Source organism: Papio anubis, chromosome 1, assembly GCF_008728515.1.
Source record: "Papio anubis isolate 15944 chromosome 1, Panubis1.0, whole genome shotgun sequence".
NCBI lineage: Eukaryota > Metazoa > Chordata > Mammalia > Primates > Cercopithecidae > Papio > Papio anubis.
This window is the reverse complement of record NC_044976.1, coordinates 58187283-58209523: the sequence shown is the minus strand read 5'-3', so window position 1 is coordinate 58209523 and position 22241 is coordinate 58187283. Positions and strand designations below refer to the sequence as shown.

Sequence of the window (22241 nt, the reverse complement as noted above, 5' to 3'; positions counted from 1 at the left end):
ACTCTCATATCAAAAACCCTACTAGAGAACTTGTTATATGCTGAATAAGAAAAAAACAAACTGTTTTACTAATGTACTATCTAAAGTGACTTTATAATACTACCTTCATTTTGCATTTTTTCCAACTTACTTGTATGAGCATAATCTCAGTTATGTCTTTGCTATTGTTTACACTAGGAAGAAATGTCAAAATAATGCTTTAAATAGAAAATTACTTCAATTAAAGTCTACTTTATAGTATTGCACAAAATCAAATTATATTAAAGATGAAGGTAATTCTACTTGAAAATAATCAATGTGGAGAGTATCAATACCTAAGCAATGTTATCTTACAAATCAATATATCTAAGCTTAAGCTTGTTCATTTTCACAAATGAATATTTCATAAAAATGGCAATAAAACATGTTCCAATTATGACTTACATTCCAGTAAAATATTATAAGCAAACAAAACAAGTGATTTTTCAGTCTTCAAGTAATTTTCATAGAGCATTTTGGATTTAAACAAAGTCAGATGTTTTTCATACCTCATGATAATAACTCATAATTCCTTGAAGAACCTTCTTTAAATTACTGGCCTAATGTGAAAAAAATAAGAGATTCTTATTTCAGATTAATAATGAAAGAAAAGTTATGCCAGCATGAAGGACAATAAAAATTCTCCCCTAATTAAGAAGGACAACAAAAACATTATAATAGAGTTCTGTAAATACAAACACACGATGCTTTTTAACCATCAGAGATTTAATCAGTGTTTAGTTAAGTAAGGTGATTCTATTTAAAGTGCGCCACAATGAACCCAAGGGACAACTTTAAAAATTTATATACGGGCATGTCCACCTCCAGTCATGAGCAAGTTAACTGGATTTTTATTTTCTCTCCTGTCACTAATAACTAGAAAACAAGACAAAATACATTAAACAATTGTTTTCAAGCTTTAGACAACTAGTAGTACAGAACTCTGCTTTCTGAAAGAACGAAAACAAACAGAAAATGAGCCCTACACTAGTACAAGCTTTCTGTCTTGAGCCAATTTTCAGACTACAGCGTAGGGAAGTGGAAACCAAACCAAGCCTACTGTTCTCACTGACTGAAGAGACAGACATCAGAAGTTCAGGAAGGCCTGGGCAGTTTGAATTTGCAGGGCAGACAGATGAAAAGATGGGAGCTATGGAAAAAGCGAGCTCTGGAGATTTGTGTAAAATGGTTCCTTTGACTCTTTGGCTAAATACCAGTTTGCATGTGGATGGGTGAAACTCAATGTTCTTTCCAAAGAAATAACAATCCAGGGAACTATCAACTGAACCATTCCCAAAGATTGCACAGGCCAAAAGATTTTTGAAATTCTCACTAGCCAGAATGAAGACACCACGCTACATGCACAAAGCATTCACTAAAGACCCTAAAAAGGTCACAGTTTAGTAATGGGTCTAACTTAGTCCTAAAGGAAAGAATAACTTTAGCTCTGCCCCCCACCACAGCCAAAAATAGGCCTTTCAAAGATCAAACTGATTCCAAGTACCTTAGCTGCTTGCAAGAACAAAATTCAACACTCCTCAAAAGAATATACTTAATTGGGAGGCCAGGTGGGTGGATCGCCTGAGGTCAGGAGTTCAAGACCAGCTTGGCCAACATGGCAAAACACTGTCGCTACTAAAAATACAAAAATTAGCCAGGTGTGGTGGCGGGCACCTGTAATTCCAGCTACTTGGGAGGCTGAGACAGGAGAATCACTTGAACCCGGGGGGCGGAAGTTGCAGTGAGTCAAGATTACACCACTTCACTCCAGCCCGGGCATAAGAGCTAAACTCTGTCTTGGAAAAACAAAACAAAACAAAACAAAACTTAAAAAATCAGCACTCAGTCATGGCTGCCGCCGTTGCTGCTGCCGGTGCCGGGGAACCCCAGTCCCCGGACGAATTGCTCCCGAAAGGCGACGTGGAGAAGCCTGAGGAGGAGCTGGAGGAAGACAACCATGAGGAGCTAGATGAGACCCTGTCGGAGAGACTATGGGGCCTGACGGAGATGTTTCCGGAGAAGGCCTGGTCCGCGGCCAGAGCCACTTTTGATCTTTCCCTCTTTGTGGCTCAAAAAATGTACAGATTTTCCAGGGCAGCCTTGTGGATTGGGACCACTTCCTTTATGATCCTGGTTCTTCCCACTGTCTTTGAGACTGAGAAGTTGCAAATGGAGCAACAGCAGCAACTGCAGCAGCAGTAGATACTTCTAGGGCCTAACACGGGCTCTCAGGAGGAATGCCAGGGGCTCTACCCTCACTTCCTGGAAAGATCTAGATTGTTACTGCTGTTTGAGCTGTCTCAGTGGGATAAGTTTGAAATTCAAGTGTTTGAACTGCTGATTATTTGGAATTTTTTTTTTTTTAACTTTGGCACGTTGATCTATCTAAACCTGGTGGGGAGAATTCTCCCCACACTGTCTTATGGAAAGACTCAACTTGCAACTGTGCCCTCCACACTATCCTTACTTCTATCTTCACTCTAATACCAGAGTGCAGCCATGCAGACAGTTATTCCTGCTCTGGCCACCCCACTCCTTTCACCAAATTGCTCCTAACTGGAAGATGTCACTTTCCCCTTGTGCGTAGGAACCGATGACAGTGGGAGGGATGTGCCCCTGACCATTAATGATTGCCTTTTTTATTTTTTAATTTTTTTTAAAAAAAGAATGGAGCTGTTGGGGGAGGGACATGCACGCAATGTGAAAGATAAAATGCATTACACCTGTAGTGTAAAGTGGCCACTATGAATCCCTCTGTATGAGAGGAGGGAGGCTGGCTGCAGCTTCGGCCACAGAATGGGGACTGTGGAAGACAGATCAGGAGTTCATTGCCCCTGCACAGTTTGGTTGTTACACCTGTGTGTGTGTTTAAAAAAACAGAACTCAGTGCTCACTTTTTGTATTTAAATATTAAAAATGATTCCAACTGAAAAAAAAAATCAGCACTCAGTAATAAAATTCATAATATCTTGCGTAAAATTAAAAAATTACTACACAGAAAGCAGAAAAATGGGGAGCAAAATTAAGAGAAAACTCAGTCAATACACATGGGTTCAGAAATGAAAGATAAAAGAATTGAGAGACAATGTTAAAACTTCTAGTTTAAAGATGTTCAAGGATTTGAACAAAAACATGAACATAAGAAATAAGTTTTTTACAATAAAGAATCAAATAGAGATTGTCAAACTGGATAAAATCGTAAGAACCAACTATTAGGTGTCCACGTGAAACATTTTCAATAAAAAGACACAGGCAGATTAAAGGAATGGAAAAAGAAATACTAATGAAAAATACAATCATAAAAAATCTGTAGTGGCTACATTAGTTATTAGACAAATTTGATTTCAAATAAAAGAATATTACCAGGGATAAAGAAAAGCATTCAATAATAAGTGAATTCATTCAAGAACACATAAGAAATATAGTGTGTAATAAACTTAATAACAAAAATTCAAAATACATGAAGTAAAAAACAAAAAAAATGCAAAGGAGAAATCAACAAAATCGAAATCATCACTAGAGATTTAAGGGCCCTCTTCAGAGTCTATACTATACCATACATATAGGATAATAAGAGAAAATATCAATAAAGATGTGAAAAATACCACTATCAACAAACTTGACAAATTCTATATTTATATAACTGTAGAATGCATGCTGTTTTCATATACACATAGAACATTCACCAAGACAGACCATATGTTCAGTCATAAAATAAGACTCAATAAATGTAAAATAACTTCTCAGTACAGAGCATGTTCTCAGATCTATTAGAAACCAATAAATAAATGAAAAGCAACTGGAAAATCCTCAAATATTTTGAATTTGAATACCTACTTCTAATTTACTCATAGGTCAAAGGAGAAAACACAAGGGAAATTACCAAATATTTTGAATTGAATGAAAATAAAATAAAGTCTGTCAAAATATGTGAGATATGGCTAAGATGCTGCTTAATATTAGAAGAAAAAGAGATTTAAAGTTGATTATTTAAGTTTCCATCTTAAGAAGCAAGAAAAAGAAGAACAGATTAAGTGAGAGAAAGGAAATAATAAAAATCAGAGAGAAAAATCAATGGAATAGAAAACATAAGCTAATCCCTTAAAAAATAAATAAGTAAAACTGAAAAACATCTACCCAGACTTATCAAGGAAAATACATTCAAAAGACACAAATAACCAATAGCAAGAAAAGAAAAGGAAACATCATTAAAGATCATTTATTAGCATATTATTAGCACAGTAATTCAGTTAAGAACTGTGTATCAACAAATCATATATCCTATATGAAACAAATGTCCTACTTAAACTGACTTAAAAATAGAAAATCAGTTTGGCAGTTTCCTATAAGGTTAAGCACATACTTACACAACTTAGCAATTCCACCCAGAAATTCACCCAAGAGAAATTAAATATGTATCTATCTGAAGATTCATATATGAATGTTTGCAGCTGTTGTATTCACAATAGTCAAAAATGATAAAAATTCAAACATCCATCAACAAGTGAATAGCTAAACAAACCACAAAATATCAGTTTAATTAAATACTACTTAGCAAAAAAGAGAAATAACTATTAATGCAGGCAACATGAATGAGACACAAAAATAGTATTACTGAGTGAATGAAGTTAGACAAAAAGGTAAACATTATATGATTCAATTTATAGAGAATTCCAGAAATGAACTCCAAAGTGACATAAAAGAGATCTGTAGCTACCTAGGGCAAGGCTGGGGGTAGGGATTAATAAAGAATGGGCCTAAAGTGCATATTTTGGGTTAATAGGACTATTTTCTATTTAATTATGATGGTAGTTACATGAGAGAACGCATGTGTTAAAACTCAAACTGTACACAATAAAAAGTACTACAAGCTAATTTGAAAAAAAGATTTGGTTAGCTTAGTGCTAATTTTAGGACCACGGTTTGGATCAAGTGCTTCTCCCATTTGTTCTGCATACCTTTATTCTCCAGTTGTCCCCAACATCCTCTTTAATTCGGCTTAACCAAGATTCATTAAACCAAGCTGCATCACTGAAACAACAATAACAAAAATACTAAAGATGAAAATGCTTTTATTACACAAAAAAAATTAAATAGAGACAACAGAGAAAGTTACTTTATGTCTTAAAGCCTATTCTTAATAACAATACTGAATATTACTTATATAGTAATAATTTATCATATTAAGTTATTTAAGTCATTTGCCCCTTCAGTTTAACAAACATTTACTAAATATTTAATACTAGGTGCCCTGCTGCCAGGAAGATGCAAAAGTCTCAACTCTGAAGAGGTAAAAAGCCAACATTTTAATGAGTGTCTACTCTGTATCAAGCACTGTGCTTGATGTTGGTCCAAGTTATTTCATTTAAATATGATGGTAACTTGGCAAATACTCCATTATTATTTCCAGTCTTACTATTTAGGGGATTGAGGATGAGAGAGTCTAAGTAATTTGCCCTGGGTGATACTATTAATAACCCATGGCAAGGCCCAAAATTAATCTATTCAATTGAGTAGAATTAAGCAGAATGAGTTTAAATGAGAAGTCTACAAAGACAAGTTTAGTTTTAATGAAAAGCAAAGTCCCAAATTGGTACTGATGGCCAAGACAAAGAATTGCTATACTAAATTTTTGTGTATTTAATAAGGTTTTGAAGAACAACATTTAACTATATATAGTGAACTACATTAACAGACTATATTCTAAACAAACATCTGGATGCTTTCTCTGGGTAAGGAATTGAGATTAATATGAAGATAATTTACCATTTTGACCTTAGAGAAGTAGCTATTAAAGGAGAAAAGTAAAAAGCACAAATAACTACACTCAAAGGAGAATGTGATAAATGTTCTAAGGGTAAAACAACTTCAAAATCACAGAATGTTAGCGCTGGAAGAGGTCTTAAAGGTCTCATCTAAATTCTTATTTTACAGGTATGCCAACTAAAATGGGGAAAAATTAAAGAGCTTCTTTTCCACGGTTGTAATTTGAATTTAAGAATGCAAAACTGAAACCTTTCTGCTCATATGTTCTAAAAGCAGAAGATAACTCCTCAGGCTATGATAACCAAAAAACTGGCTTCACTATTTTCAATTCATTTATTTGGAATTTATAATCATTTTACTTTTTATTTATAATCAACACATAATAATTGTACATAACCATTTTCTTTTGAGCAGATTAATGTTAATTGTGCTCAACTTTTCCCAGATGCTAAAGCTGCAATTACCAAAACAATTTAAATATGTAAATGCTATACTGATAACAAGGTATTTACTTGACATGACTGAATGAATTGAGTTAATGAGTCAAAACTGTCCAATTCACTTTGTTTTTATATCAGATTAAGTAATAAAAAGTCCTAACCAAAAGAGTTATGCCAGTTGTGATGTTTAATATTAGTTATGGGTCAACTTGACTATGCCACAGTGACCAGACACTTGGTAAAAAACCATCTGGATGTTGCTGGGAAGGTATTCTCTAGATGATATTAACATTTAAATCAGTAGACTTTGAATAAAGCAAACTACCCTCCATAATGTAGATGGGTCTCATCCAATCAGTTGAAGACCTTAAGAAAAAGGCTGACCTCCCCCAAAGAAAGAGCAAATTATGTCAGCAGATGGCCTTCCAACTCTAGCTGCTCTTCTTTGAGTCTCTAGCCTGCTGGCCTACTCTACAGAGTTTAGACTTGTCATCCTCCACAATCACATGAGCCAATTCCTTTAAAAAAAAAAAATCTCGGGCTGGGTGCAGTGGCTCACACTTGTAATCCCAGCACTTTGGGAGGCTGAGACGGGCAGACCACCTGAGGTCAGGAGCTCGAGACCAGCCTTACCAACACGGAGAAACCTGGTCTCTACTGAAATACAAAAAAATTAGCTGGTCATGGTGGCACATGCCTGTAATCCCAGCTACTCATGAGGCTGAGGCAGGAGAATCACTTGAACCCAGGAGGCAGAGGTTGCAGTAAGCCAAGATCTTGCCTTTGCACTCCAGCCTGGGCAACAAGAGCAAAACTCTGCCTCAAAAAAAAAAGAAAAGAAAAGAAAATCTGTGTGTGTGTGCACATGCGTGTATATTGAGACACAGATTATACACACACTCACCCTCTATTGGTTCTGTTTCTCTGAACAACCCTGACTACCACCCCAGTCTTCTAACTGACGCTAAAAAAAATCCAAGTATATGATTCTATGCTATAATTACCTTTAGAAATTGGATCTAGATATAACCTATTTTTCTCTAGTTTTTCCAAGATAATTCCTTTTGTCTTACATTCCTCCTCATCTTCCTTTCTACCTCAAATCAACTTTAGCCCAGAGAAATACTTTCTAATTTAGTAAAAATATATATCCTGCTTTCTTGCACACAAATTCACCCTTCTCAAACAACTATAATGGCAGTCAACCTTTTCCACTATTAAACTTGATCTCCAACTTCAGAAATCTCAGGACATCTTTTTTTATTTATTTATTTCGTGCTGCAACCTCTACATGTCTTAAGAGTCTTGGCCCCCAATAATTAGCTCCTTTTCTTGTATTTCCCAGAATTTCAATAACACTCAAGGGATATCGAATAAGAAAGGGGACACAGGACTAATGAACCAAAACATGGTCCAATTATTTTCTAATAAAACTAAGTAAGAATTACTACGTTTTAACTCCATCCAGGGTATTTATCTTCAACAATTTTACCAACTGAATTCAGGTAGTAAGAAATACCCACTAGTTACTACAAACAATATAGTTGGGTCACTTCAATGTATACCCAGAACCTATTCTTCCAGAAATATCCAAAAATCTTCTCTATTAACCCATCAAAGTATGGTCTATATTTTGGACAGTTGTGTATAAAGTATAGATAGATGTTCATATAAGTATGTCCATGGATAGATGTCCATAGATGGATGTCCATACTTACATGGACATCTATGTATACTGTATACATAACTATCTACACTTTATGTCCATACTTACATGGACATCTATCTATACTTTAGAAGCAACTGACTTTCGTTTTATTAATACTCCAAAGTAAAAATCTATCAGGATGGTTTCAATACATTTCGATGATTACAGCTAGTTGGGAGCACTGAACTTGGAATCAGACCAAACTGATACAAATCCTAGCTTTGTCATTTACTCATCATTTAACTTCCAAAAGCAATTTCAACTACTTATACCTCTGTCCTCTTGTATAAATTGAAGATAAAAATAACATCTACCTCACTAAACTAGTAAAATTTAAATGAAATAACTTCAAATGAGGTCTGGAACGATGCCTTTATATAGTAAATACTCAGATGTTGGCTATCATGGTTTATCATGTTAAATGCTCAAATATCTGCTAAGTGAATAAACAAATAAATGCATGATTCCTAAGGCCTCTGAATATCCTACATTCTCTGTCTCATTCTTCTCCCTCTTGCAAAAAAAAAAAGGTTTAGTCAAAGACAACAGGAACAGAGAGGTTCACCGGTACTTAAAGTGATGAAACTAAGCCTTTCTTTTGAAGATATGGCATGCACTGTTTATAGTTGTTCTGGGACGAATCCTATCTTCAAAAAAGATACGTTCAAGTCCTAACCCCTGTGAACATGATTGAAATAAGGTCTTCTTGTATGTAATAAAGGTAAGATCAGGTCATAAAGAATTAGGATGGGCCCTAATCCAGTATGCCTGGTTCTCTTATAAGAAAAGAGACACAGACAGAGGTAAGATGGTCATATGAAGACAGAGTGGATATGCTGACACAAATCAAAGAATGCTTGGGACTACCAGAAGTTGGAAGAGGCAAAGGAGAATCATCTCCTAGAAGCTTTGGAGGGAGCACAGTCCAGAAAATAGCTTGATTTAGAACTTCTAGCCTCCAGAACTGTGAGAGAACTAATTTTTGCTGTTTTAAGGCACCTGGTCTGTGGCACTTTGGGTACAGTGGCCCTAAGAAACTAATACAGTTGTATAGTATTTTTCCCATGTGTTTTTAAAAGAACTGAAGCTTCGGCTGGGCGCAGTGGCTCACACCTGTAATCCCAGCACTTTGGGAGGCTGAGGTGGGTGGATCACGAGGTCAGGAGATCAAGACCATCCTGGCTAACACGGTGAAACCCCACCTCTACTAAAAATACAAAAAAAAATTAGCGGGGCGTGGTGGCAAGCACCTACAGTCCCAGCTACTTGTGAGGCTGAGGCAGGAGAATGTCATGAACCAGGAGGCGGAGCTCACAGCGAGCCAAGATCACGCCACTGCACTCCAGCCTAGGCGACAGAGGGGGACTCGTCTCAAAAAAAAAAACAAAAACAAAAAACAAACAAACAAAAAACAACTAAACTAAAGCTTCTACATGCATCTGAAAAAGAGAGTATTCAAATTAAAGATAATAATTAAGGAACTGTAGAACCCTAGCAATAACTCCATGGCTCTTCATGTCTAAGTTAAGCAGTTTAGACACCACTTTATAAAGATATTACTATTTGGAAAAATATCTGCCTCAAGTAAGTAGAAAAGAACTATTGGTTAAATTTTGCTACTTCTGTAAAAAGCAGAAAATCTCTTCTTACCTTCAGTAACAATTTTGATGTGATAGGATGTCAGCCACAATAGCCATCAATGCAATATGTTAAAAATTATAACATATTTGAGCCAGGCACAGTAGCTCACACCTGTAATCCCAGCACTTTGGGAGGCCAAGGCGGGCGGATCATGAGGTCAGGAGTTCCAGACCTGGCTGACCAACATGGTGAAACCCCATCTCTACTAACAATACAAAAATTAGCCAGGCGTGGTGGCATGCGCCTGTAACCCCAGCTACTTAGGTGGCTGAGGCAAGAGAATCGCTTGAACCTGGGAGGTGGAGGTTGCAGTATGCCAACATCGCACCACTGCATTCCAGCTGGGCAACAGAGCAAGACTCTGTCTCAAAAAAATAATAATAATAATAATAACATATTTAAAGTGCTTTGAAATGTTCAAAGACATATAGTAAAATTAACCTTTTAACCGGAATAAGACATACTCGTCCAACCAGGGAGAAAATGTATGTTTTATGTCTCACTATTCAGGATCCAGACTTCTGAAAAGTTCCAAAACTGGAAATGAGTTTAAAAAGAAAAATAAATAAAAAGTTGCCCCTGGATGATAAGGAGGCTCAGACACCTAAGAGCGTGTAAAATCGGGTGAATGAAGCAGAGAGAGGGAGAAATAAAGAGAGACATTTAGGGTTAATTTTAGGGCACTGGCCAATTATTATGAAGACAGAGAATTTTTGATTGGCTATTTTATTTTTCCTGCAGAAAAGCTCTTAGAAGACTATAACAAACAAAAGAAAGAAGAAATAAAGAAAAAGCAGAGAGAGGGAAGATCAGCATTAACAGCAAAATCCAACAGCTCGTGGAAAAATTAGCTAAAATTTATTGACTCTACTCTAAACATCAGGTCTAGTGCTAGAGTATGGGAGGTCAAAGAGCTATATGCGTCACATCATGGTAAAAACAGGTTTCTTTTGATTGTATTCTGGCGTAAAGCTACTAAAGCCCACCAAAACATATAGAAAGGACAACTCTGAATGAGACTGTTGAAATGAGTGATGCATACCAGCCTTACATTCATACCAACCACAATGTTGCTGCATCTACACCAATATTCACAACATAGCATGATGAGAAGAAGGCAAGGCATAAATTCTAGTGACAAAAAACAATGATGACTGTCTCAAATCATCAAAAAAGGACTATGTCCAGAATGCTTGGCTGTGATAAATTAAATCATTTCAAAATCAACTAAGATATAAATAAATAAAACATTTAAGAAATATTTTTAAGACAGAATGGGAGTAAGAATATTTTAGAATAACTGTCACCTCCTCAGAAGTTAACATGTTGGTTAAGTTTGTCTTTTAAAGTATTAATCATAAATTAACCATTAAATCAGTCCAGTCACAAGAGATCATTTTGAAGATTCTAAATAAGTAGGATTTTTATATCATTTTAATTGTTTTTCTAAGACAGGCATAGAATTTTTGCTAACCCATCTAAAGGATTTTCAATGTAAATCACAGCAAATCTTTACAAGATGATGGTGACAAATAGAATCTGACTATAAAACAGTGAAGCAGAGATAGGATTCCAGTCTCAAAGTAAGCTAATATAAAGTTGTTATAATTATTAATTAATAAATTGTGAGTGCAGAATTGGCCTTGTTTGTCCTACTTAGGGTACAGCTCATATTATAGACTATAACCCTAACCCTTACACAATGCTGGCAAATATTAGGGGAAAAATGGATTTAGAATCTTTTGATATATGATTACATAAAACGAGTCTAACCTAAACACAACCACTTTATTAAAGTTTCCCAGTATCTGTGACTTCAAATTTCATTCATTACTCATTTCATTATTGGTGAACTCGTAAATTACTACTATTAATTCAGAAATACATTTTAAAATTTAATACTTTAACATTTTTTCCAAATCCAATATTTTATGCTCCAATTATTTCTAAGATAATAATCTCCATGCAAGGATACCTTCAAATGACAACCAAAGAAAACACCATAAGCCATTATATCATTAACTTGTTTCTTTTATAGTTTTAAAATAGTGTGAACATGCTCATAACAAGTTTAAAATAAGTTAACTTGAATAAATAAGAATCCTGATCACATATTCAGTTAAAATATATCTCTATGAACAAGTCAGGAATAATGAGGTGGTAAACTTTTTGTTCACTAGCTACAAGAATGCCTTGGTGCCATATTCCTGAATATGTCACTGGGTAAGATAAAGTTGCAATAACCTGTGGAAGTTAAGTCCAAGTTTTCTTCCTTGTTTATTGGGTTTAGAATGCTTTTCAGGGAGAGTCTGACCACTACTCACATTTGATGAAGAACTTGTGCCATGGCAACTCCACTAGTCAGCTGTTTGACATCTTGACAAGGTGAGGCAGTATTGAATGTCTGCAGCTAAAATGACATAAAGCAAATGATCTTACTGCCTCTTTATACCTACAAGGTAGCATTACAAAATACAGACATAAATTGAAAACAGATTTTAAAAAAAACAAAACATGGTCCTGTTTTGTTTAAATGTAGACCCAGACAAACAAATGGAACTATGCTAATATGTCTCTATGGCTGTGTAACTTTATAAAAATAAACTAAACATTTCACAAAATCATGCCTAAGACATTAAAACACATTGATGCCATGCATAAGTAATACATAATTTGGAATAATACAAAGCCAGGTGTATAGCTCTAGTCTTGTGTTTTGTCTATATTTAGCAGAACATCAGAAAAAGAACTTAAAGATAACCCAACATTTGCAACTTAAATTTTCACTTATACCATTTGATACAAAAACAAAGGCTAGAAATGTCAAATCTAAAGCTACTTACAGTTTATCCATGAGCTCTGAAATAAGACAGGACTTCTACTTCCTATCTAAAAATTGGCCTTACATCTTGAAGAATTAAGGTCTATCTACCATGTCAAATTGTTTCTATCTAATTTGGCTTTAGGTATACTAACTTTTCACATATATCTGTTAAATATTCGTGTATACATTGAAGAGAAGTGGAATAATAATCTCTTTTTACAATAAACAAATATGAGATAGAAAAAATTTTAGAAAGCAAATTACATCAGAGCTAAAATGGATCATACACTTTCTAGAAATGTAATCTCAACCTATAAAGATCTTAAATTAAATATACTATGATTGCCTTTTTCCACACATACTCACCCACTTCACTGTTAGCTAATGATTTCTTAGTTTACCATTTAACTATCTTAATCCAATAAAATTCTTTCCCGCTATAATTCACTCTTAATGGTTCTGTGTATTTTGAGATTTGGCAATTGGAGATTCAGACATCCATTATCTAACACAACACAGATGAATGATACTAGAAAACTAAACCTAGCCAGTTACTTTCAAAGCACACAGAGTCACTTTACTAAGTTCCTACTCTATGTGAGACACTGTGGTATATGACGGGGCTACAAAGGAAAATCACCAGGTTTCTACCCTTAAAGCTTCAGTCAAAAGTTAAGGAGAGGAGTAAAAGACATAAATCATTTCTAGACGATATGGTAAGTCCCATGATTACAGTCTGCACAAAACGTTCTGCAAAAAATGGGTGTCAACTAATTTAATTAGGGTTTGTATTTAGGAAAGACTTCTTGGAGATGATTACTGAATGGAAAGTCTAGATGGAAGAGTAGCATATTTTCCTTTCTTTCTTTTTTTTTTTTTTTTTTGGTTTTTTTATTTTTTGAGGCAGAGTTTCACTCTTGTTGCCTAGGCTGGAGTGCAGCTGCAAGATCTCGGCTCACCGCAACCTCCGCCTCCCGGGTTCAAGCGATTCTCCTGCTCAGCCTCCCGAGTAGCTGGGATTACAGACATGCGCCGTCACGCCTGGCTAATTTTTTGTATTTTTAGTAGAGACAGGGTTTCACCGTGTTAGCCAGGATGGTCTCAATATCCTGACCTCATGATCCACTCGCCTCGGCCTCCCAAAGTGCTGGGATTACAGGTGTGAGCCACCGCACCCGGCCAAGAGTAGCATATTTTCTAAGTAAAGAAAATAAATTTTCTAAGTAAAGAAAGGAAAAAAAGCTTCAGGAAATAGGAATATGAAAAAAGTACAGATACATGAGAAAATATATTATTTTTAGGGAACATGCAGTTCAGTATCACTGGATGTGCAGTGCAAAGAAGGCTGGGGAAGGGGTGACAACAAACAGGGTTAAAGAGACAGGACTCCAAAGGGCCGTGACAAGAAGCTTCGACTTATTTTACAGTTAATGGCATTATCTACATAATGGGAAACAGTAGGGTAGTTTCTATCTCACAAGATAGTTTGGGAATTAAATCAAACAGCAAATATACCTATATCAGGGCCTGGCATGTGGCATGATCTTAACAGCTGTTAGCACATTAGCTATGAGTCAGGGTTTCTCCAAGTATAGGGTTTAGAAACAATATGTATCAGAATTTCTAGACATATTAAATAAGAATATCCCCAACTGATTCTTTTTTATTATTATTATTATTATTATACTTTAAGTTCTAGGGTACATGTGCATAACGTGCAGATTTGTTACATATGTATACTTGTGCCATGTTGGTGTGCTGCACCCATCAACTCGTCAGCACCCATCAACTCGTCATTTACATCAGGTATAACTCCCAGTGCAATCCTTCCCCCCTCCCCCTTCCCCATGATAGGCCCCGGTGTGTGATGTTCCCCTTCCCGAGTCCAAGTGATCTCATTGTTCAGTTCCCACCTATGAGTGAGAACATGCGGTGTTTGGTTTTCTGTTCTTGTGATAGAAAACAGTATGGCGATTCCTCAAAGATCTAGAACTAGATGTACCATATGACCCAGCCATCCCATTACTGGGTATACACCCAAAGGATTATAAATCATGCTGCTATAAAGACACATGCACATGTATGTTTATTGCGGCACTATTCACAATAGCAAAGACGTGGAATCAACCCAAATGTCCATCAGTGACAGACTGGATTAAGAAAATGTGGCACATATACACCATGGAATACTATGCAGCCATAAAAAAGGATGAGTTTGTGTCCTTTGTAGGGACTTGGATGCAGCTGGAAACCATCATTCTTAGCAAACTACCAACTGATTCTTAAACACATCAATTTTGGAGAACCATTGCTCTGGGTGATGAAAAATCACTGAAAAGTAATAAGGAAGAGTGACATTCTTTAGTATATTTTGGAGAGCAGCATAATGACACAGAGTAACTTTATGCTTGAGTCAGGATGACCAGTTAGAAGGTTCCTGCAATGGCTCTGATGAGAAAAATAGATAGCGTAGAGGGAATCAGCATAATGTTGACTGAGAGGACATGATGAACTAATGGAATATTTAAAATATAAAACAAGGTTTTTGCAACTGGGTGGATGTACAGGGAAGAGAAACTCCAAGAATTAGGGCATCTTTAAAAGGAAAATAAACTGTAACTTCCACTTTTCAGCCCTTCCAACTTACACATTAATTTTTAATGTGTAACTTAGAGTTACTTATTTAACTTTTTACAAAATTGACACAATTCATGATTTTAAAAGGACAATTTCAGTGAAAAATACTAGGCAAAATAAGAGGTACACATGCTAAGGGACTACCTCCATGACCACTATGAGTTCAGATTAAAATCAATTTCCCCTCCTTACTGCCATGAACATTGGAATGTCTCTGAGAAGTTCTTAAAATAGCTGTAAAATAAATTAGAAAACAGAATGTAATTTCATTTGGCTCAATTGAAAGGCTTACAACCAAGAACAGTGAATAAATTAAAAAGTTCAGTGGGGAGGCTGGGCGCAGTGACTCACGCCTGTAATCCCAGCACTTTGGGAGGCCGAGGCAGGTGGATCACTTGAGGTCAAGAGATCAACAGCAGCCTGGCCAACATGATGAAATCCTGTCTCTACTAAAAATACAAAAATTAGCCAGGTATGGTGGCACATGCCTGTAATCCCAGCTACTAGGGAGCCTGAGACAGGAGAATCCCTTGAACCTGGGAGGTGGAGGTTGCAGTGAGCTGAGATCATGCCACTGCACTACGGCCTAGGCAACGGAGTGAGACTCTGTTTAAAAAAAAAAAAAAAAAAACATTACTGGAGAGAGTGAGGTCAAAGCAGACAGACAAAAGAAAATGTATTCTTTTAACTAAAGTCTTTTTAGTGCGTGACCTGAAAGGATAGCCAGGGTTTCCACAGGTGTCTATCACTAAACACAGTGTTCTGGCAGATAACTACCTTACTTTCTTCTACATTTCTAAATAAAACAAGTAATCAGAAATGTGGAAATGCTGTTCCTAAACTACTTTAATGTAAATGTCACAGAAATCAAGGAAAATGGGATTTTCACAACTGACAACCAACAGAAACTCAATCTTGGATCAAATTTATTTTCATATTCTCCTCCTCCAGCTCCTCATTACAAAAAGACAACCATTGCTTTGAGTTTTAAGATCTTCATAAAAATAATTGAACTTTTAATAATTTCTAAATTTGGGCATATATTATTACTCTTTCAATCATCTGCCTATCAAAGAATGCAAGAACCAAGAAAAAGATTTTAAAATATTTGGTCCAACCTTCTAATTTTATTGGTGAAAGTAAAGTCCAAAGATATTAAACAAATTTCCCATGTCACAGAACCAAGTAGCAGAATTAAATTTATCTTTATACAAACATTTCTTCAAACTCTCATACATGTCCTCCAACATGTAAATGATGTCCACATTAACCCTTTTGTCCTGAATTTTCTGCTAAGTAGCAGTACGACATTTCTAAGAATCAATTATTTTAAGAAGGTGAGTTCCAAATCATAAAATGCAATTTTTAAAAAATTGCCACAAGAGGTATTCCTTCACATAACCAACTTTTCTTGATGACTTCTCTAATCTGTTGACGTTGGCTCCGTTCCTCCTCTTAGTACTGAAAGAAGAGTTATTCCCAACTGTCTTATCTCCATGATTTGGCCCCATCATAACTTTTTTTCATCTTCTATCTCTGGGTCAGGGTTATCATGACAAATGTGTATGTTCCACTATCTCCCTTTAATCTATAGCCAAAGGAGACCATTTGTTTTACTACTAGTGTCTCTTCCCTGTGTCTGGAGAACAAATTTCCACTGATTTCTACTTGATGAAATCCAACAGTCCTCTATGACCCAGTTAAAAATTCACTCCCAAGTATTTATAAAAAACTAAGCTATATCATACTTAATGGTGAAACACTACTCTCTGAGGTCAGAACTAAGGCAACGATATTTACTATCACCATTTTGATTTGGTGTCTTATTGGCAATAGTTGTCAGTGTTCTCCTAGGGACAGAGCAGAAAATAGGTTATGTAAGAGCTCTGATCCCAAAAGCCAACTGGATTACTTTAGAAAGTACTGTGTTATAGATAAGAAAGAAAGAGGTTAACAGGTTACAGTGGGATAAGGGTTGGAGACAAACAGGTCACTACTTTAGAAATGGTTGTAACAGAGTCCCTGAAAAGCAACATCTGACCCAAGACCTGAATAATGGAAGCAGCCAACCACTGGAAGAACTAGAAAGAAAATATTCTAGGTAGAGGGAAAAAAATCCCGGCTGCATTAAAACAGCTTAGCCTCTTCAACAAATAGAAAGTCAATGCAGCATGATGGGCTTGAAGAAGTGTTGCTTGAGGTGAGTTTGGAGAAAGATCGGTAGGTGAGGTAAGATCAACAGTGCGGTTGCTGGCAAAGGCAAAAAAATTAGTTAGTTTTTTTAAAAAAGACAGTAAACTTCACTGGAAATCATCTAAAGAGGTAAAGAAAAGGCAACAGACTAGATAACCAGAGACTAAGACAATTTCACAAAGGAACCATCAAGTAAGAAAATGGTAATATAACACTTACTGGATTTAGCAAACTGGTAATGAAGTGAAAGTCTTAGAGGAAAGAAATTCAAGTGTAGTGGGTTGAAGACTGAGCGAGGCATAAAGGGTGAGTATAAAACAACTCAAATTTTACTGTGAAGAAAAGGGGAAATACGGTGTGACTTTAACATGGAGTAGTGGCTCTTCTCTGTTTAAAAAGGTTAATATTTCAGCAAGTTTATATGTAGAAAGAAGCCAATGGAGAGAAAGTAGCTGTAAATACAGAAAGGGAACAAATGATACAATAACGTTTTAGAAGAGATGGAAGGGATGGAGCCTAAAGCCAGAGCCAAGGATAAGGAGGTGGTAATTTACTCGAGAGGAAGAAGAGTTGGAGGCTCAGGTAGAATACCGATAAAGGTTTGGTAAGAGGCATGTGAGAGAAACTGTCTGGTTATTCTTAAGTATGGGCAATGCTATGAGAAAAGGTGCATTTGGCAGTAACAGCATTAGTAGAGGCAACAGTTTGGACGGTCATTCAATTTTCTCCACAGTGCTCAGCAGCCCAAGAGAGGACTGAAGCAAATGACCAATTTTACTCTGTTATCCGTGATTTCTTATCATTTGGTTGAGATTTTTGCAGCTTTTACGGAATTTTACCTTCCACTGTAATTACACACAGCTCTGGCTACCACTCCGGTCCTCCCCAGTGCCTATCTCAACACTGGAAGTCAATAAATTCTGGTTAAAAGAGTGGATACGGTGACATAATATTTTAAAATATTACAACACGAAAGAAAATCCTGTGCTTCTCCACCACCTCACATGTAAGTCAATGACATCACAAAGACTAAGCTTAACACTTCAGTCAATAGAGGTTTACAACAATGTAACAGATTCGGATACACCCTTTAATTAGTCTCTTTTAACAAAATAAATCATTAAAAGTAATGTTGCCTTGTTTCATGAGTCTTAAATACAGCACTTCCACCCGAATACCTATTTCAAATGAAAATTCAGCTGAACCGTTAGCTAATTGATTTTAACTCATGAACCCTAAATATTTGCATTCCACTATAAGCAAAAGTTATTTACTTACAAAGTGTAAAAGTTGCTTTAAATTATGGCTATTTCCAATAGACTTCACACACTTCCATAAACCTGGATTTCTCATTCTTTGGAATTAGATGCATTAGATCACTAGGGAATCTTCACTGATTACAGCCTCCTGATCCAGTCTGTTTACATTCCATTCTACAAACACTTCCTTACACACAACTAAACAACTGGTTTGGGATGAGCATCATCAACAGCACCTTGTGGCCCATCAAACACCATCCTTGCTCAATATGGGTTAGGAACCACACCTGAATGCCAGCACTGATATCTAAGTAACTCTAAGAGGTGGGATGTCATTTTGCTGACTGGAATATTGAACCATCTGGGGACAGATACACCTGTCTAGACCCAACACAAATTAACAAAAATCCTAAACATAGATAAATCCTAAAGAAAAATGTCAACTCATTTTCTTTAAAGAAAATGCTGTCCATTTGGAGGAGGAGAGGGCCAGCGAGAAAAGGGAAAACGACTCCCGACTCCCCACACATCTTTTTCTCCATACGGGAAATACAAACATCTCTTTGAAGCGGCTTCTACAAAATCGGATGTTCTAGAGTCCTGAAGGAGCACTGGTCCGGGAACTAAAACAGCCAGCCACCTGCTGTCCACCTGTGTCCAGGTAGAGCAAGGTGGTTTGAGGATGCGGGGTTAGGTTTCAGAAAGGGTCTTCACGCCCAAGCGGACGAAGGCAAGACAGTCAGCGATCCAGAAAGCCCAGGGCTCAGGGAGCTGTTCAGGGGGAGAAAATGGGGCAGCGGGGGGCCCTTGGTTCATACCCCAGCTGTTAGGGACACCAGGCAGGTCGAATCCTCTGGCTGAGACCAGAGCCTCCACCGTTACGCTCCTACAGCTTCCTTTACCCCCGCCCCCGGACACCAACCCGCGCCCACACACCTGCCCAGCTACTCGCAGGTGGCACTCTCTCGGTCAAGGACGACACGAGGTGCCAAAGACAGGGCGCGCCGGGACCCCTGTGCAGGTAGCCCCTGCTCACCTGGGAGAACAGGGCGCCCCAGGCTCCTCGCCTCGACCTCCTCGCCCCCTCGCCTCCTCGCACTCACCCAGATCATGAGGCTGTCGCACAAGGGCAGCTTGGGCTGCGGCGGCGGCTGCGTCTCCTCCATGGCCGGCGCCGCCGTCGACGACGCCGCGGACACCTTCACCTCCCTCCTCCTGGCGCTCCTCCAGGAGCCGGCGTCCACGACCTGCTAGCCCCCCAGGAAAGCTCGGTACCAGGCCCGACCCGCGCAGCTCACGCGCGAAACCTCGCGCTGCCGACGTGTCCGGCGTCACCCCCTCCTCACCCGCCCCCGCCTCGCTCCAGCGTTCGCCCCCTCCCCTGCCTGGGCTCCGGCCGCGCTGCCAAGCACCTGAGCCCCGCCTCCTCCCACCCGTCCTGCCCACTCCCGCACACCTCCCCCCGCCGCCCTGAGTGACCTGGCCGCGCACCAGTCACAGAGACGGTAGGTACCCGGGAGGGCTGGCGGGGCGGGGCGGGGGCGGGAAGAACCGGGATAGGTTGCGCAGGAGGGATTGCTGATTGGACGTGCCCTCGTGGGCTCTGACCAATCAACGTGAGACAAGCCTGAGCCTTGGTGAGAGGGTGAGAGTGGGTGGGAAGAGGTTTATGACCTGGCAGGTGCAGTGAGGGCGGGGGCGGGAGATTGCGCGCGGGAAGCGAGCGCGCGTGCGCGATGGGGATTGGCAAGGCTGAAGCTTGCACAGCCCTAGTGGCCAAAGGGGCAGAGGGGCAGCAGGGCACCGGCCAGCCTCAGGCTTCTTCCCTCCTTCTTCGCGGTAGCACGCCGCCTGGCTACACCTGTGGAAGCCCACACTCTGCTTCCACATTGTCTTCAGAAATAGATCATACCGGTTGGGCCAGGTGGCTCACACCTGTAATCCTAGCATTTTGGGAGGCTGAAGCAGGTGAATCACCTGAGGTCAGGAGTTTAAGACCAGCCAGGCCAATATGGCGAAACCCATTCTCTACTAAAAATACAAAAATTAGTTGAGAGTGGTGGCACATGACTGTAATCCCAGCTACTCAGGAGGCTGAGGCAAAAGAATCGCTTGAACCCGGGAGGCACAGGTTGCAGTGAGCTGAGATCACGCCACTGCACTCCAGACTGAACAAAAGAGCAAGACTCTGTGTCAAATAAAATGAAATAAAGAAAGAAATAGATCATACCCATGAATTAAAACTCTTCGAGGAAGGCAGAGCTGATTTCCTCCTAGAACTCATTGGAATGGGATGTTTTCATTTGCACACGTGGCAAATGTGCCACATTTATAAGGAAAATAAAATCCGTCAATGCTCCTTAAATAAGCTCTCACGGGACCATAGACCATGAGCAATTTTATTTTACATGGGGCAAAAGGGAAGACGGTTTTCAAGTAGCAAAATAAACGAAATGTTTTGAAAACATGGAAGGTATCAACGTATCCATTTTCCTTTGGTTGAAAATTTACTTTTTCTGAGAATGTTGCGGGGTGGAGTGGGGCGGGGGAGGTGACCTAAAATTGGAATCTCTCCAAGGTAATGATGGCTTAGGTTATTGAAAAGGGCTAGACTATTCTTAGTGTTGCTGTCACTTCACTCATTCATAAATTTATCAATTCATGCTCTGAGTAAGAAAACAGCTGGCTTTTTTTTTATATTGCTGCGTTTTTATATTTAGACACTGAAAGTTTAAAACTGATGGACGACTGCAATTAAAAGCCCCCAAGTGTAAAACAGTCTCATTCTAAAAATACAGTACGTACGTTTTCTATTGACTCCCTTAACATTATTCCAGAACTTTCTTAACGCCTCTGGAGTCACTTTATATGCTGGAACTAGGAATATTGGTAATGTGATTTAATGAAAACTACAAGATTTAGGAATTGAAGACCTGGTCTGCATCTTGACTTTATTCCCCACTGGCTGTTCTCCTATGGCCCCCAACCTCCACATTCCTAAGATCATTGTAATTAAAATGTAAACATACATGGTAAATGTAAATTGTGAACTTTGTAAATATGAGTTACTATAATCATATATACATATGGGAACTTCTCAACATATTTATCACTGAGAGTCACAAGTGACCAAATTACTCAAATAAAATAATTCATGAGAGTAACTGGGGAGCAATTAAGTTAGGCTTCTGTACTTTATAGAGAGTAAACTATCAGGGAAGGAAAAATTTGGCAATCTTTATCAAGAAACTTTAAAATATCCATATTATTTAAACCCATTATTCCAATTTATTCTGCATCAGTCATACATCCTATTGAAATCATCAGAAGTGCATTTGGAGGCTTTGAACAATGATATGTATGGCAATGCTATGTATTGATCAATTGTATAATCGATTGATACAATGCCCAATAAGCAAGAAATGCTAAATATTTTACAGCAGATTCAGTGCTTTGGAGAATATTTGATAATTCAGGAAAGTTGTCACAATGTATACTATTAAATAAAATTCAGATGAAAGTATCAGCCATATGACCTCAATATTATAAATATTATTTATGTATTTCAATATATATACAGGAAGAAGATGAAAGAATAATCATAAAACTGTTATATTTATATACAAATGAAAAATGACTGTTTTTCTAATCTTCCATATTTTCTAGGCTTTCTACAATTAGCTTATATTACTTTATAATCAGAAAAAATACTTTAGAAGAAATGCCAAATACAACATAAGTTATCATTTCCAACT

At 37.9% G+C, this 22241-nt stretch overlaps 1 protein-coding gene and 1 pseudogene across 2 annotated transcripts in view; one reads left to right on the top strand and one right to left on the bottom strand.

The window, feature by feature from the left end:
• HOOK1 (hook microtubule tethering protein 1) overlaps nt 1-19909 on the bottom strand; it is a 69507-nt gene extending 49598 nt beyond the window's left edge. Inside the window, exons 1-4 of one of the 2 annotated variants that reach the window (XM_009209573.2) lie at nt 19590-19909; nt 11898-11983; nt 4977-5049; nt 528-578 (exon numbers count right to left, since the gene is read on the bottom strand). In XM_009209573.2, coding sequence (XP_009207837.2) covers nt 528-578; nt 4977-5049; nt 11898-11983; nt 19590-19652 — 273 coding nt within the window. In that variant the 5' untranslated portion in view covers nt 19653-19909. Of the gene's footprint in view, nt 1-527; nt 579-4976; nt 5050-11897; nt 11984-18066; nt 18856-19589 lie in introns of those variants that run through there. The other variant, XM_003891967.5, reaches the window with a different exon arrangement.
• On the top strand, nt 1769-2362 carry LOC101015514 (annotated as a pseudogene).
• Nucleotides 19910-22241: the final 2332 nt, after the last annotated feature.